Genomic DNA, 16,388 nt, shown 5'->3' on the forward strand with positions numbered 1-16,388 from the left:
ACAATCGCTATCCATCTAAATAGTGCTCTTAGCAGTGACTATAGCGCCACTGCTATCCTGTGCAGGCAGTCCTGACTATGTATTGAAGAACTCACACAAAACCATAGAAATTGTTTTTTCCCCCCCTAGATTTGGGCACAAATAGGATCATTTACAGATACCATTTGTCTTGAAAGATGTTGATCCTACTAGGTGTACTGGGGTATTTCTGCTCATTCCCAAAAGATACCATGCCCTATCGCAAACCTCAATGTAAAGAAAGAGTCAGCTTTATCTCAGCAGAAGCATATTTCAAAGCCTTTTGCAGTGCTGAAGCAAAGGCCCATTTGACTGATAAAACCCAAGGGCTAAAACAGTAAGTGCTGTTACTCAAGTGTGTTATACAGTCAGGGAGCCAGAAAGAACGTATTGTCAGGTATGCTCAACTTGTAAGGTGATAGAGTGGAACAATTTTTGCCTGTTTCTCTGTAATATGCATTCTATCAACTAACATAAATGAAATGCAGTGTGGTGTAAAGACTCAATTGGGTCGACGTGGCGCAGGGGTAGAGAGGGTGCGCTGGGAACCTCAAGGTTGGCGGTTCAAGCCCTGGCCATGTCCCATGTCGAAGTGTCCCTGAGCAAGACATCTAACTCCTAATTGCTCCCCGGTCATGGGTTAAAAATGCAATGTAAGTCGCTTTGGATAAAAGCGTCAGCTAAAATGACCTGTAATGTAAAATTGCGTAATGCAGTGTGTGTGAGGCTGCCTCCCCAGCCATGGAACCTGGACGTCAGCAGCATGGCTTCAGTGAAGGAGAGGAGAGAAAGGGTAAATAAATACGACCATAAAGGATGCTTTGAGTCAGGCGGAGAGGTGGAGAAAGAGGAGAGGGGGCTCCGGTCAAACAGTCCCAAGGATTGTCGGAGACTGCTGGCTGCATTGCAGAGGGATAGGGAGCTAGCTGGGGGTGTCCAAGGAAGGGAGGGGGCGAGGCAAGGAAAGGGGGGTTATAGGAAACCGAGAGGGGAGATGTAGAGGAGAAGCTTAATAGTGTCGGGACAGTGCAGTGACAGCGGACATAAGGAGGAAAAATCATTTGGGCTCTTCTGGAAACGGGATGCAGAGAAGAGTTGATACTGCAGCACGGGCAGAAGGAGAAGAGGGGGGAGGTGAGGAAGTCTGCAAATTATTTGTTACAGGGCGCAAAGACAAAATCCGACTTGCGATCATGCGTCATGCGATCTTCACCTTCATCCTCGCATTGGCCCCTTGCTGATGGTGGAAATCAGGAACAAGGATGGACTACCACCCCCAACCTGTGTGCTACAGCCGCAAGACTACACCAGCATCAGCTGCTTGCTGAGCACCTCTGATCACATCTCAGCTGGGGGCCTTCATGCCCTGGGACAGTCCTGGGAGATAGAGGGAGGAGGTGGGGGAGGAAGAAGAGGAGGGGGAGGTGCTGGCAGAGGAGAGGCTGGCTCAAAGAAGTGTTGGAGGGTAGTGGTTTCAGCTGCTTGCTGTATTTTTGGATGTGGTATCTCCTGAATTAAGCGAGCTGGCTGGAATAAAGATGTAGTGTGAGCTAGTAGAAGGAGGGGTGCAGAACAAGGAGAGTGCTGTGCTGAGGAGCGCAGAGGCTGGACGTCCCGGCTCAACGGACGGAGGTCTGGGGGAGTCCTTGGTGGGAGACAAAGACGCCAAGGATCCACTGGATCAGGAAGGTAAGATTTTAAAATATGTTTTGCAATAAGATACTAAATTGCTGATTAGGAAAACAGAACGATAAGACACATCCTTCCTTATGCAATTACATTTGGGTTTAGGATTCGAATTTGATAGGATATGCTAGGGAAAGGGTTTAAATCCCGCTTCAGGTTTGGCAAGTAGTTGTTAATAATTTTTTTTTAATGTTTCTAAAACCTTAAGTGACGTTCAGAAAATGCCATACAAAGACTTGAGTGTGTTCTGATTTGTGTGGTGAGTGTGTTTGCAATGTGAGGTAGAGAAAATATTTTTTTCTGCTTGACACTGTGTGTGTGTCTGTTTCTGTGAGTGAGTAAGTCAGCCAATCAGTTTGGCATGACTAAAGAAATCCATGAGCTGCTGCTCATTTTTGCGCCAACTGCTCGGGGACGTTGTAAAATGACGGAGTGATAGTTGAAGAATAAGTGTGTGTCTGTGTGTGTGTGTGTGTGTTTGTGCTGCCTCCTTGCATGTACATGCGCTGCTTTCTCCCAGACGGTGACCGTTAGGTAACGGTGGACAGAAACTTCTGCCTTCTCCAAAGAAAACGCTGGCCCATTGGATTTTCCATGGGATCACTGCCATGCCAGACCTGCTGGCTTTTTCTTACTTAGCAGACTTAAGGTGAATGAATTAGATAGACACTATGCTTGTGTCAAAAAGGTAGATTAGTTGATGGCATAATCTTAAAGTTGCAAGACCATGTGACTTTTGAGGCATGAAATAACAAATGATTCTTCTTTAATGATGTAAAGTTAAATTCCAAGCACTGAAGCACATTCTTGCTCATTTCACTCATAGATGTAGACAGCCTCACTTGGTCTGGTGCAAATAGCAAAGTTTAAATAACTGTGGAACTGACTTTATTTTGTCATGTCCAACTTTAAAACACACTGCACACACACTGTAATGTACTATTACATCTAGAAGTACAACAAGTAAACACTTTGTTACCAGGTGCACCGTTACCTCATACAATAGTTTGTATGATTTCTTACTTAAAGGTATTTCTCCTTTTCATGCATTTTCTTTCAAAAGCCAGCCACTTGTGTCAATTTTTGCCCAGTCTTTTCAAAAGAAAATGCAGTTTTCGGTCTCCTGGCTGAAATCTATTAATAAATATACAATAATGTTTCTTGGAGCCATATACCTTCCTTCCCACCCTCCTGGTGCATTCATAGCTCTTTTAATGGTTCAAAAGTAAGTGCATAACATGTCATGGGATATATAGGAATTATGGAGAATTACCTTTCTCAGGTAAATAAAATGCTTTGATTACTGGATGAGATCAGGCTATCATCTTCATCAGCAAAAGTTGTACCTTTTTTGGTACCGCCGTTGTCATGGTTCCAAGGGAGGTGAGCTGATACTAGACGGTAGTTTCCTCACATGGCGAACCGTAAAACTATGCTGCAAACAACAAAGTGCAGATGCTCCTCTGTTTGGTAGCCCGGTGACATTTGAAAATTTTTAGGAAAGAAAAGTTTAGAACCAAATGGTAAACATTGTGGTATAAGATGTAACCCCCATCAGATATAACCACCATCAGATGTGACCACCATGTCAGGAGGCATGACCAGGGACCAGATTAACCTCAATCTATGAAACCTGTGATGCGAGAAAGCACAAATATTCATGGTAGAAGCTGATATAGTGACGCTAATAAAATTTTAAAAAAAGACTCAAAATAATGCATATTTCATCAAACAACTTATTCTTTCCAAGTAACAATGAAGAACAATTAGTGAAAGTTTTTCTCATTTTATGAAATTAGACTTGAATATGAATTATTGAGTTATGTCCAAAAACCTGTTCACTGTGATCACCAATTCAGTGTTGAGATGATGAGCCTTTGTTTAGCTGTCGTAAGGCAGCAATGATCCCTGGGTATAACCCTCCACACTCATATTGATATAATGTATGTTTATGTTTTTTATGTTTATGAGATTTTCGGAAGAAATCATCTTATTAATAATAAATCAATTTAGCTCAGTTTCATTCGACAGAAACATGGTTGATACATTTCTGCAAATAACGTAGGCTTAGTAATATTTAAATATAAAAAACAAGTAGCTGCAGCAACCATGCTCAGGCTGATATAAACGTATTTTAATTGTAACTGCCTCCCTCCCCCACATAGCCAGCAGGCTAATCCCAGCTCCCCCGCCTTCCAACATGCCCCTCTGGTAACTAAGGCCCTTGTCATTAAACAGTCCATGTTACTGTCTGCTTTTCAACTGGCCTGTAGCCCCAGGACTTTAAGACCACGCTGCCTCCGCTTCTTCTGCTGCCATCAGCGGCAGTGTCCAGTCTAAATGACAAGTGCATCATAGCACTCACACCTATTGGAATAAAGTGCTTTGAGAAACTGGTTCTCGAGTCATCACCACAATGCAGCATTTTAGAAATGCAGAGGTCCAAAATCTGAGGTTTAAAAGTGGGGGTTGGAAGAATATTAAATGACAATAGCTACCTCAGCCACAGCCTGCCCACCTCATTCTCATCTGAAAAGAAAGACAGAAAACACCTCCCTCCTGCAGCTTTTGTCCTTAAGCTGTAAGACACCGTAATTCTCAACCCTCAACATAAACTACAGTAACTTATACTTATTTTTTCTCCTTTTATAGCTAAATGTGACTGTGATTAATTGCCAAACCCTTTTGTACAATGATAATAAATGTACCCTGTAACTTTGTAACCCCATTCAATTATTACATTACATTACATCACATGTCATTTAGCTGACGCTTTTATCCAAAGCGACTTACAATAAGTGCATTCAACCATAGGGATACAAACTCAGAAGAACAAGAAAGTACAATTTCCTCAAATAAGCCAATTTACAATTTGCTATAGATTCAAAGATTCAAGATTCAAAGATTTTTATTGTCAGTTACACACGCCCTGTGTATTGAAATTCTCGTGCTTGCCTTTTCTGGAAAGCCGACCAATTCAAAATAAAAATGAAAATACAATATTTACATAAATGTACATGAAAGAAAAAGAAAAATGAGGTAACGATAAGGCAGAAATGAGGTAAGGAGGAAAAGTGCAAAACTGAGCAGGTTGTAAAAGAAAGACTTAAATGAAATGTGTGCATTATAAATTAACAGTACAGTAACAGATAAGTGCCATTATAAGAACAATTTAAGTGCTACAATTTGTTAGTCTTTTAGTCATTGGGTGGATTTTTCAACATTTTGACAAACCCAAACAGTCAAGAGTGCCGCAATAAGAAAGACAAGAGAGAACAGAAAAGGAGAGAACAGATTTTAGAGAAATTGTGCTGTTAGGGGAAAGAACCTCTAAATGACGGTGATGATGAAAATCCTTTGTATGTTTTCCAAAACCTCTATTTCCAAAACTCCCCTTTTGTCAGAACCTAGATGTCAGATAGAGGGTCTCTAGAGTGCCAGGATGTACATCTATACACCCACTCAGAGAGATGGATAAATCTGTCTGTGCCAGTGTGTCCTAGAGAGCTGACTGAGATATAAATAACAGTCATTCTCTCTTGCCTTGGCCTGGCCAGGTGGGTTGGGGGTGGAGGGTGAGGGGGGCCAGGAGGTAATTTCATGAATGAAAAGGGAGAACTGTTCCCAAGCACTGGCCCAACCCAGGCTAGCCTTTAATTAGAACTATTAACCCAGGGACCGGGAAGAAAGGAGTGGCAGAGGGGAACATTATGTGAAGTTAGGGAAATGGTCTGAGCTGGAGGTTTGGGAGGAGATGTAATTCTTTGGTTAAAATGTTACCAATAATAATAAGAAATAGTAATAGTACTTACAGGAAATTTCAAGTTTTTTACCTCTGTGTTGTCCTTACACAGTGAGGTTAATTGTTGGTGTGTTTTTTGTTTTTTTAATGGTGTTTTACAGCAAATACAGCTGAACTGAAAAACCAAGTCTTTTACACCCAAGGCATGATTGATAATTGAGAGTAATTCCAGTATGAAAATATAATAGGGCATTACTTTAAAATTCAGTACCTAGCTTCTAACCTATAAATCACTATATATCTGTTACTGATGTTAAGTTTGACCGTAGCTAATCATAATCAAATAGATACCTTTACTTGTGTGCGTAAACTAAGTGTTCTGTTCAATAGACTGTTGTGGTTATTGTCATGGTGTGGTTTTATTTCCTGTCTTATTTTGTAGTTTTCTGCTTCTTGTCTCCCTGGGTAACTTCACTTCCTGCCTTGTCCTGTCATCGTCTGTGATTGTCTGACCTGTGTCCAATCACCTGCACCTCCCTAGTGTATTTAAGCAGTGTGTCTCTTGTGTCTCTTGTGTCACTTGTCGCGTCATTGTCTTTCGTCGTGGATGTTCGTAGTTCCGGTCTGCCGTTTTCCCCCTGGTTCGTGTGCGTTTTTGCCTGTTGGCCTTTTGCTTTTGCCTTTTTGACAATTAAAGTATTTTATTTTCTAAAAAGTCTGCGTTTGAGTCTGGCCTCCTCCCACGCAACCCCTGACAGAATGACGCAACCCAGAAAGGACTCAGCAGAGTTTTTTTCCCCAGAGCCAGTTCTGCGGTACCCGTCTTGCTCTTGGCGGGCCACGTAGCCTTCAGCTAGCTGCCAGTGGCAGAGAGAACGCCTGCCCTCTTTCGCCAGCAGGCTTCCTGGCAGACGCAGTGGGCTCTCCCAGAGTCCCCAGAAGGCGCTTGGGTCGCCGCTCTCGTCATCCGCCGCCCACCACGCTGCCTCCAGAGAAGGAGGCCTTCTCGTGGTCGATCGGAGACCGATCTGCGTTTGAGTCCTGCCTCCTCCCTGCATCCCTGACAGTTATTTTGTTACTCTGTGTTTACATATGTTAACATCAGGTATGGTTAGAGAGCCTTTTTTAAAATAACTGACAAGCTGTCTACAAATGACTTGATGAGCGATTATTTCTGCAAGGGATTATATCACTAACGAGTTACTTACTCTGTCTTTTGTGTATATTAGTAATTAGTTACCAATACCCATTTTGGACCACACACACACACAAATGCATTGCTATCTTGCATTGTGACAGACGGATGAATAAGGCATCATGTGACCATGTCAATGTCTGATGCTGGTACCTTTTAGCGGACATCCATCCATCCATCCATCTTCAACCGTTTATCCGGGGTCGGGTCGCGGGGGCAACAGCTCCAGCAGGGGACCCCAAACTTTCCTTTCCCGGGCCACATCTACCAGCTCTGACTGGGGGATCCCAAGGCGTTCCCAGGCCAGTGCAGAGATATAATCTCTCCACCTAGTCCTGGGTCTTCCCCGGGGCCTCTTCCCAGCTGGCCGTGCCTGAAACTACTCCCTAGGGAGGCGCCCAGGGGGCATCCTCACCAGATGCCCAAACCACCTCAACTGTCTCCTTTCGACGCAAAGGAGCAGCGGCTCTACTCCGAGCTCCTCGCGAATGGCTGAGCTTCTCACCCTATCCCTAAGGGAGGCGCCAGCCACTCTCCTGAGGAAACCCATTTCGGCCGCTTGTACCCGTGACCTAGTTCTTTCGGTCATGACCCATCTTTCATGACCATAGGTGAGGGTAGGAACGAAGATTGACCGGTAGATCGAGAGCTTTGCCTTCTGGCTCAGCTCTCTTTTCGTCACAACGGTGCGGTAAAGCGAGTGCAAAACCCACCCCCTCTGCTCCGATTCTCCGGCCAAACTCACACTCCATCTTCCCCTCACCCGTGAACAAGACCCCGAGGTACTTGAACTCCTTCACTTGGGGTAAGGACACATTCCCTACCTGGAGTAGGCAATCCATCGGTTTCCTGCTGAGAACCATGGCCTCAGATTTAGAGGTGCTAATCCTCATCCCGACCGCTTCACACTTGACTGCGAAACGCTCCAGTGAGAGTTGGAGGTCACAGACGGAAGATGCCATCAGGACCACATCATCTGCAAAAAGCGGCGATGAGATCCGCAGCCCCCCGAACTGTAGACCCTGCTCCCCCCGACTACGCCTCGATATCCTGTCCATGAAAACCACAAACAAGATTGGTGACAAGGCGCAGCCCTGGCGAAGGCCAACCCCCACCAGAAACGCCTTTGACTTACTGCCGAGCACCCGAACACAGCTCTCGCTTTGGGCGTACAAGGATTGGATGGCCCCAAGCAAGGACCCCCTCACCCTGTACTCCCGCAGCACCTCCCACAGTATCTCTCGGGGGACCCGGTCATACGCCTTCTCCAAGTCCACAAAACACATGTAGACTGGATGAGCATACTCCCAAGCCCCCTCTATGATCCTAGAAAGAGTGAAGAGCTGGTCCGTTGTTCCACAACCAGGACGAAAACCGCATTGCTCCTCTTTTTAGCGGACATTGGTCAATAAAAAGGTTTCCCAGAAGAAACGGGACATTTTAGATGGTCTCACCCGACTTGTACAAAAGACCTGTGTTGATATTTACCCTTTGCGGTATTGAATAACATGCTCAAGTTCCTCACGCGTGTAAGTAGCCCATTTGGTTGCAACTGCTGTTAAGTCTATTCAAAGGCAGTTTGCTCACTTGCAGTTTAAATTTTCTCTTTTCCTGCCTACAATGCCTTTTCATTCACCTTAGTATATCACCCTTTCTATACCACAAACCTTTTGCCTCCTTCTCATTTGTGTTCTCCTTCTCATACCCCACATTCTCCACCTTCAGATGCCCTCTCGCTGCAGGAATGCGCTGAACATCGTGGTCACCACCCTTTTTGCCGCGGTGGTTCTCTTTACCATCCTGCTTGCCTATGTTACAGGTTACGTTTAAAATTCTACAGATAGAGAAACATGTAAATGATAATTAAAACAAGTGATGGCCATGATGGTGATTATAACAAGTGATGTGTTTTTGGTTTGTCTCCACTGGCTTTCTTCCTTATAAAGGCTACCAGTTCATCCACACTGAGCAGCACCATCTCTCTTTTGGCCTCTATGGGGCCTTCCTTTCCCTCCATCTCCTCCTCCAGAGCCTCTTTGCCTTCCTGGAGCATCGGCGGATGAGGAGCCCCTCCCAGCCACAGCACCTCCGAAGGTCCGTGGCTCTCTGCATTGCTGCTTACCAGGAGGACCCAGACTACCTGAGGAAATGCCTTCGCAGCGTCCGCCGAATCTCCTTCCCTGGTCTGAAGGTGGTGCTGGTAGTGGATGGGAACCGGCCAGAGGACAGCTACATGAATGACATTTTCCTCGAGGTGATGGGCGGGGCTGACCAGGCTGGCAGGATGGTGTGGAAGGGAAACTACCACAGTGATGGGAGTGGAGGTGGAGGAGTCGGAGGTGGCGGGAGGAGCACAGTGCACATGGAGGAGGCAGCACGAGTGGCTCGGCTGGTCAGAGGCTGCCGCTACTCCTGTATCATGCAGGAGTGGGGAGGGAAAAGAGAGGTCATGTACACTGCCTTTAAAGCACTTGGGGACAGTGTGGATTATTTGCAGGTAAGGTACACTGAAAATAGTATGCATGTTTTGAAGTTTTAAATAAAGTTTAGACGGCCACTTTACATCATTATTATATTCAAGGGTTTCCCGATTCCAAATGGCTACATGAAAACCTGAAAGACTGAAAGAACTCTTTATGCCACTGCAAGACCTGAGTCAGTGCATAAAGAAGGAATCAACACATTTCTCTGCTCAATGTTTTGATCAGATTGGAACAGAATATTCATCATACAAGCGTGTCATCTTAATGTCATTGGTGTTTTTTTTGTTGTTGTGTTTGTAACAGCTGAAAAGTCTGTCCTTTACAATTGTACTGCAGCATTGACTTTTTCCATGTTCCAGAAAGTTTTTTACTGTATTAGTTAGCTGTATAATTTGGCAGCAAGCCCTAAAATTGATAACCAATTGTATGTAGCAGTGTACAACAATAATCACATTACAAAGCCATCAGTAGAGGACAATTTATACTCATACACTCCACATTGCAAGTGATTTGGGGATCTGTCCATGCACTATTTTGCCCTTCCTGTGGGTCAACGGTCATTTCAACAGCTGACCAAGTTCAGTCTAGTTAGAATGAACGTGCTGGGATCTGTCAGCAGCTTCTCTTTTCTCTAATGAATTTCCCTCTGTTATGCAACACTGGCAGCCTTAACTTGTCCAATGAAAGTATATGTGTATGTTATTGAAAACCTGTGCTTGTTATGTCCTTTTTTGAGGTGTGTGACTCAGACACTGTTCTAGACCCAGCATGCACCATAGAAATGCTGAAGATCCTTGAGGAAGATCCTATGGTGGGAGGGGTTGGCGGAGACGTGCAGGTAAAATACAACACAACGATGAGGACTATACATGTTTATTTGAAAGTCAACTTAAAAAATCTTTCGTCGCCAAGCGAGGTGTTTGTAAGCTCACTTCATCACTGTCATGACAGTACATTTTTCTTTTTCTCCATTGTTGATCTATGTTCTCTGCATTTCCTATCCTCCAGATTCTTAATAAATATGACTCCTGGATCTCCTTCCTAAGTAGCGTACGCTACTGGATGGCCTTCAACATCGAGCGGGCCTGCCAGTCCTACTTTGGGTGTGTCCAGTGTATCAGCGGCCCTCTGGGGATGTATAGGAACTCTTTGCTCCAGCGCTTCCTGGAACCCTGGTATCACCAGACCTTCCTGGGCTCCAAGTGCAGCTTCGGTGATGACCGCCACCTCACCAATCGGGTGCTCAGCTTTGGCTACAAGACTAAATTCACAGCACGATCGCATTGCCAGACTGAGACACCCACCCAGTATCTGCGTTGGCTCAACCAGCAGACTCGATGGAGCAAGTCTTATTTCCGCGAGTGGCTGTATAACGCCCTGTGGTTCCACAAGCACAGCCTCTGGATGACCTATGAGTCCGTGGTCACAGGCTTCTTCCCTTTCTTCTTGGTTGCCACCGTCATCCATCTCTTCTACCGTGGAAGGCTTTGGAACATCCTGCTTTTCTTATTAACAGTCCAACTGGTCGGGATGGTGAAGGCCACCTATGCCTGTTTCCTGCGTGGCAGCCTGGTGATGATCTTCATGTCCCTGTACTCTCTGCTTTACATGTCCAGCCTGCTCCCCGCCAAAATATTTGCCCTGCTCACCATCAACAAGGCTGGATGGGGCACTTCAGGCCGCAGGAAGATCGTGGTAAACTTCATAGGCGCTGTACCTGTCACAGTCTGGGCTATGGTGCTCTTCGGGGGGGTGGCATATACAATCTACTGTGAAACACAGGAGCCATTTAGTGAGAGAGAGAAAGCCTTGTTGATAGCAGGGACAATACTCTATGCCTGCTACTGGCTAATTCTGCTGGTTCTTTACCTGGCAATCGTAGCCAAACGGTGTAACAAGCGGGAAGAACAGTATCACCTGCCATATGCAGAAGCATAAACCTGCTACCAGGTAGGACATTCACACCGGGTTTCAGTGCAGTGGGGCTGTACCAATGCACTGATGAACTGTGAATCACAAACACAATCACATCTTCATCATGGATGTTGAAAAGATGTAAATCTGAAATCTGAGCATCTGGAATCCATTCCAGTTGGGGGAGACTCAGTGATGAACGGTGACAAAATGCACAACGGTACAGTGCTGTGCTTTCAATAAATATAAAGTAGGTAAAGGAACACCCTGAGACTTTTTGTGTCCATCATTTTGATAGAGACGAGATGTGGTCAAATGTGACACATCTAAACATCTATATAGACTATAGATTGCAAGGTAATTTTCCAAGTCAAAGCACCTCTACACCAGAAAAGAAGAGGGCAAGTGTGTCAATTGAAAGTAATGACTGAGCATGATACAAGCTAATTTGCTCCAGGCGGCACAAAATACATCGTAGAAATGTTTCATCTTAAATGTAGTACTGTGCATTCATCTCCACTCTTTATAAAAATACGAAGTTAGAGAATACCCAGGAGTAAGAGAAAAAGAGAAACAACTTGCATGTTGAGTTCTTAGTTAAGCTCAGTGTGTATAAAAGGTGTTTTGAAGTGGGGTTATATGAGGTATTAATCCATTGTTAGTGTCTTACCCTACAGTTAAATATCACAGCCAGATATTACTTTGCTCGTGAATATTCTTGGCCGTTTCTCTAAACTAGGGGCGAGCTGACAGCCATCAACAGAATGTTGACCCTTATAGAACCCCATTTCAAAACAGTCATCTCTTTTAATGCTGTTTAAAAATAAACATAGACCATTTTCAAGTTTTAGCGGAGACATTTAAGTGAAAATTCGGTTAGGATTTTCACATGTCTATTTTTGGCAAATACATACAGTATGCCATATGGGCATCTTTCAAAGAGTTGGTTGCTATAATCTCCTAATGCTCGTGAAGTAATATCTCTTCAGGGATTTACCTTTTCAAATCCTATACTGAGCAGAAGAATAAGTGTGTTACATTAGGTTTGTTACTTAGCCCAGCATGCCTCGGAAACGCCTCCAAATTCACCAATACCTGTTTGCATACTCTCCAACTTTATGTGTGCCGTTATACTGCTGCAATCCCGGTAGGAACATACTGAAAATGTGGGAGCCGCATTTTTGTCACCAAAAGAACCACAGACTTTATCAAATATCAACAAGCAGGTTGTGACCTGGAAGTCACACACCAATTAAAACGTTAAGTTTAGTTATATAAAACAAAATATGGACAGTTTTCATAAACAATGATGTTAGTGATTAGTACATTTGTACAACGCTGTAAACCGCTTTATTCCTCCTTGTCATTTTAACATGGAGGTCTATGGGGATTTACTCCTCTTTGAGGACGGCCTCAAGTTGCCACTTGACTAACTGCAAATATGGCACCCTCTGAGTTTGCTTCATTTTTCAGTAACGAGATTTCATACCAAGATAGTCCCCAGAGGGATTGTATGCAGTTTCAATAATGAATACTAAGGCAGTTACAATTAGCAAATTTTCTATAAATATTTTTATTGATTTTACAACACATTCCAGACAGAAAAGGAGAACATGGCTACCCCAATAGGGTGAGGATTAACAGCATATTATATTCTGTTGTGTATCACTTGGAGGTAGCTAACCGTGACAAACTGCTACTCCATACAGAAGTATCAAATATAACAAATAAATAAACACACCACACTGAGGAAATATGAGTTGTAGGCTGGAAGACGAAGGCAGAAGATCCCCAAAACAGCCACAATACAAGTAGCACATTTTAAAAATCATTTTGCAGTTCAAACTTTCAGATGGTCTCAAGTGTAAACCAATGGTTTTCTAATTCCCAAATACTGCCATTATCTCCACTGATTCCTAACCAACACATGAATAGGAGGCTTCAGCAGATTGACGGTTGTTTCCACTATGAGATTTCTTCCGATGTTTAGAGCAACAGCTAGGAGATGTTTAATCCCCCATGCACGCTCTGTATTGCTACGCAGCCAGTGTTGACAGGCAAATGATTACAGTGACCTAAAGCCACAGGTGGATGTAATAGAGTGGATGTCTTCAGTGGCTGACTGTTTAGACCAGACCTCACTTACTCTCATACTCATGAACAGCACAATAATCTGCTGCTGTAATATGTGGAGCAGCTATGATTTAACGAGTAGCATTTCCAAACATTTGACACCAGGGCCCTGTTCCTCGTACGTGGTTCAACTAAGTTGATCAAATGTCCGATTATCCAGCTCAGATTACCGAGATGATTGACATCAGGCTATCTCGGTTCCTCCAAGGCAGATCGGCGCTCAAACTATCTTGTTAGTTTGAACCAGAGGTCAGTCATCAGGATAATCGCGGGTGCGCGTCTTACGTTAGAAGGCCGAAGAGTCAATCACCGAAACCAGGATTTTTAACAGTATAACGGCAAGTACACGTAAAGGAAGACCGTCTTTTTTGATAGGAAATGATCATGAACACATATGATGAGATAATATGTTAATTTAGATGAATTGAGCGTATTATACATATTTTACGTTGTTCATTCTGTACGTCCATCGCAGTCTGTCCGTCCCAGGGAGGATCAGCCTGTGTCTCTAAAGGTTTCTTCCCTTTATTCTCTCCATCAAATACTTTTTCATTGTTTGGGGAGTTTTTCCTGTGCCGATGTGAGGGTTTCTGGACAGAGGATGTCACATGTGTACAGACTGTAAAGACCTCTGAGGCAAATTTGCGATATTATGCTATACAAAATAACATTAAATAAATCTTATAATCATGGCAAAAACTGACAGCGCCCCCCTGTGAGGCTACAAGCCCAACAAAGTATCGCACACAAGTTAACGTTATGCGTGTTGGTATAGGCTCATTTCAAGTGCCTCGTCCCTCTAATCAATCATATTATATTTCTTTAAATGTGTCTGCTTGCAGGAGGCTTCATGGATGTGTAACGGTTGTACTCAGATGCATCATCATCCAATGAGAATAATGATGTCAACCCTTTCAGAATATGTAGATAAAAACAAGCCCATAGAATCTTATTGATATGAATGAATAGGATATGTGTACTGTATCAGCTTATGTATGTGTAGATGACCATATAGAACTAGGAGTTTTATTATATGTGTGTGAATGTGTATGTGAGAATCATTATATATCCATTGTTCATAATCAGACATTTGATCAATTGAAGCTGTGAAATGTGGAACATCCAGAAGTTTATTAAATGACAAATAAACCAACAGAACTTTACGATGAGCACGACATGCAGCGGCTTTCCAGATGTTCTCTGCATCGCAACACTGTACAGACATGGACAGTATGAAAGACAGTGTGTCAAACATGAGAGAGTGAGACAGTGTGTGATAGAGTATGAGAGACAGTCCATGGGACTGTATGTGAGACAGTCTGCGGGACAGTGGATGCTCGGCTGCAGCGTGTGGTGTTCATCACGTAACGTTTTCGGCTTGGGAAAATCTTGTAAAATAAATAATTCCTATTTTCAGCATCTATAGCGCTCGTACAGGAGGTCATCGTAATGTCATAACAGGTCTTTGTGACCTCGGAGAAGTCTCTCTCTATAAAACGTTAATCTAACTGATATCGCTCCTTCATCAACGAGGAAGTGAGCTGCCCTTTGATTCCGGGGAGTGATGAACTAATCCAGCAGCTCGAATGAACCTGCGGCGGAGCAGGTTCAAGTTCTTCAATTCAAATTTAGACAAACCTGCTTCGGGGAACCGAAAAGCCTGATCTACGTCATCCCATCCTGAAAATTAATTATCCGGCTAACTCAGATAGCCACGTACGAGGAACTGGGCCCAGGTTATTGCTTTATTTGGAGGGGGGGGGTCTTTTGGTGCAGTATCAAACATGTGACTTATTGATGTACATTGTGGTCAATTTTTCAGTTTAAGTCACCAGTTGTCCGTGGTTTCATTTAGTGATTCAGAGATTTTGTATATGGTATACTGTAAAGGTGCCAAATTTTGTGGCCGTATAGTTTGCCACAGGATACTATTCAATTAACTGAACATTTGTGTCTGTTTATACAGTAGACTAAGCCTTTGTTAATTCATTCATCAACTGTGTGAAGCCAAAGAAGTTTCAAACACTATTTATTGGAAACAATTGGCTGGATTATAATATGACTTGCTGTATCATTACATCATTACAATATTAATAGTCCCATTTTTGTTCTTTTACTGCGATCCCCAGGATAAAGCATACATTTCTGATTACCTGTATGTTAATTTACTTTTTGTACATAAAAAACGGACACCAGAAATGTATTTGTTCGCAAGCCTGAGATTGATACATTGGTGTTAGGAAAATAGAGAAGATAAAATAAAGGACCATGGTAACTTATTTCCCAGATATAGCTTGTCACGTTTCCTGATTTTGTACTGTTTGTTGAAAACAATCCATTAATGTAATGCTACCACTCTTTACTGGCAGAAAAAATGTTGACGTTCCGGATCTTAGACTCCAAATGACACACAAGACATGCATCAAGGCTTCCACTTGTATCACCACGTAGCACCACTTATAACCATGTAGCACTGCTTATCACCACTTATCCCCATGTATTACCATGTATTACCACTTAGCACTTCCTATCATTACCACTTATCAAGAGGTAGTCCTACTTGTCCACACTTATCACCATAACCATGTATTACCACTTGTCCACCTGTATACCCATGCACCACTACTTATCACCACTTAGTCCCCCTTATTGTCACGTATCACCACTTATCCCCATGTCTAACCATGTATCACATTACATGTCATTTAGCTGATGCTTTTATCCAAAGCAACTTACAATAAGTGCATTCAACCATAACTGTTGAATGCTCTGTGGGTGAGTGGGGAGCACGGTCGTCCTCCAATCAGAGGGTTGTCGGTTCGATCCCAGGCTCGGCTAACCCGCATGTCGTTGTGTCCTTGGGAAAGACACTTAACCCAACATTGCTCCTGTAGCTGTGACTACAGTGTGTGAATGTTAGTTACTGATGGCAGGTGTCACTGTGTATGGTTCTCCTGTCATTAGTGTGTGAATGATGTCATGTAGTGTTAAAGCGCTTGTAGAAAAGCGCTATACAAGTACAGTCCATTTACCATTTAAGGATACAAACTCAGAAGAGCAATAAACAATAAATTTCAATTTCATCAAATAATCTAATTTATAATTTGCTATAGATAAGTGGCATTATAAGTACAATTTAAGCGCTACAATTTTTTAGTCTTTTAGTCGAGGAGTCTGAAGAGGTGTGTCTTTAGTTTTGCGGCAGAATATGTGAAGG

General features: G+C 43.3%; 1 protein-coding gene across 1 annotated transcript; it reads left to right on the forward strand.

The window, feature by feature from the left end:
* Positions 1–1,419: 1,419 nt before the first annotated feature.
* Positions 1,420–15,456, forward strand: LOC120809645 (hyaluronan synthase 3). The gene is made up of 5 exons (XM_040163609.2): positions 1,420–1,707; positions 8,367–8,460; positions 8,588–9,138; positions 9,861–9,962; positions 10,133–15,456. The coding sequence occupies exons 2-5, from the start codon at positions 8,367–8,369 to the stop codon at positions 11,060–11,062; spliced, it is 1,677 nt and encodes a 558-aa protein (XP_040019543.1). The 5' UTR covers positions 1,420–1,707; the 3' UTR covers positions 11,063–15,456.
* Positions 15,457–16,388: the final 932 nt, after the last annotated feature.

This window comes from Gasterosteus aculeatus, chromosome X (assembly GCF_964276395.1).
Source record: "Gasterosteus aculeatus chromosome X, fGasAcu3.hap1.1, whole genome shotgun sequence".
NCBI classification, from domain to species: Eukaryota; Metazoa; Chordata; class Actinopteri; order Perciformes; family Gasterosteidae; genus Gasterosteus; species Gasterosteus aculeatus.

Coding starts and splice junctions, on each gene's coding strand:
- LOC120809645 (XM_040163609.2), top strand. CDS start 8,367: ATGCCCTCTCGCTGCAGGAATGCGCTGAACATCGTGGTCACCACCCTT. Junction 8,461..8,587: donor CCTGCTTGCCTATGTTACAG/GTTACGTTTAAA, acceptor TTCCTTATAAAG/GCTACCAGTTCATCCACACT. Junction 9,139..9,860: donor ACAGTGTGGATTATTTGCAG/GTAAGGTACACT, acceptor TCCTTTTTTGAG/GTGTGTGACTCAGACACTGT.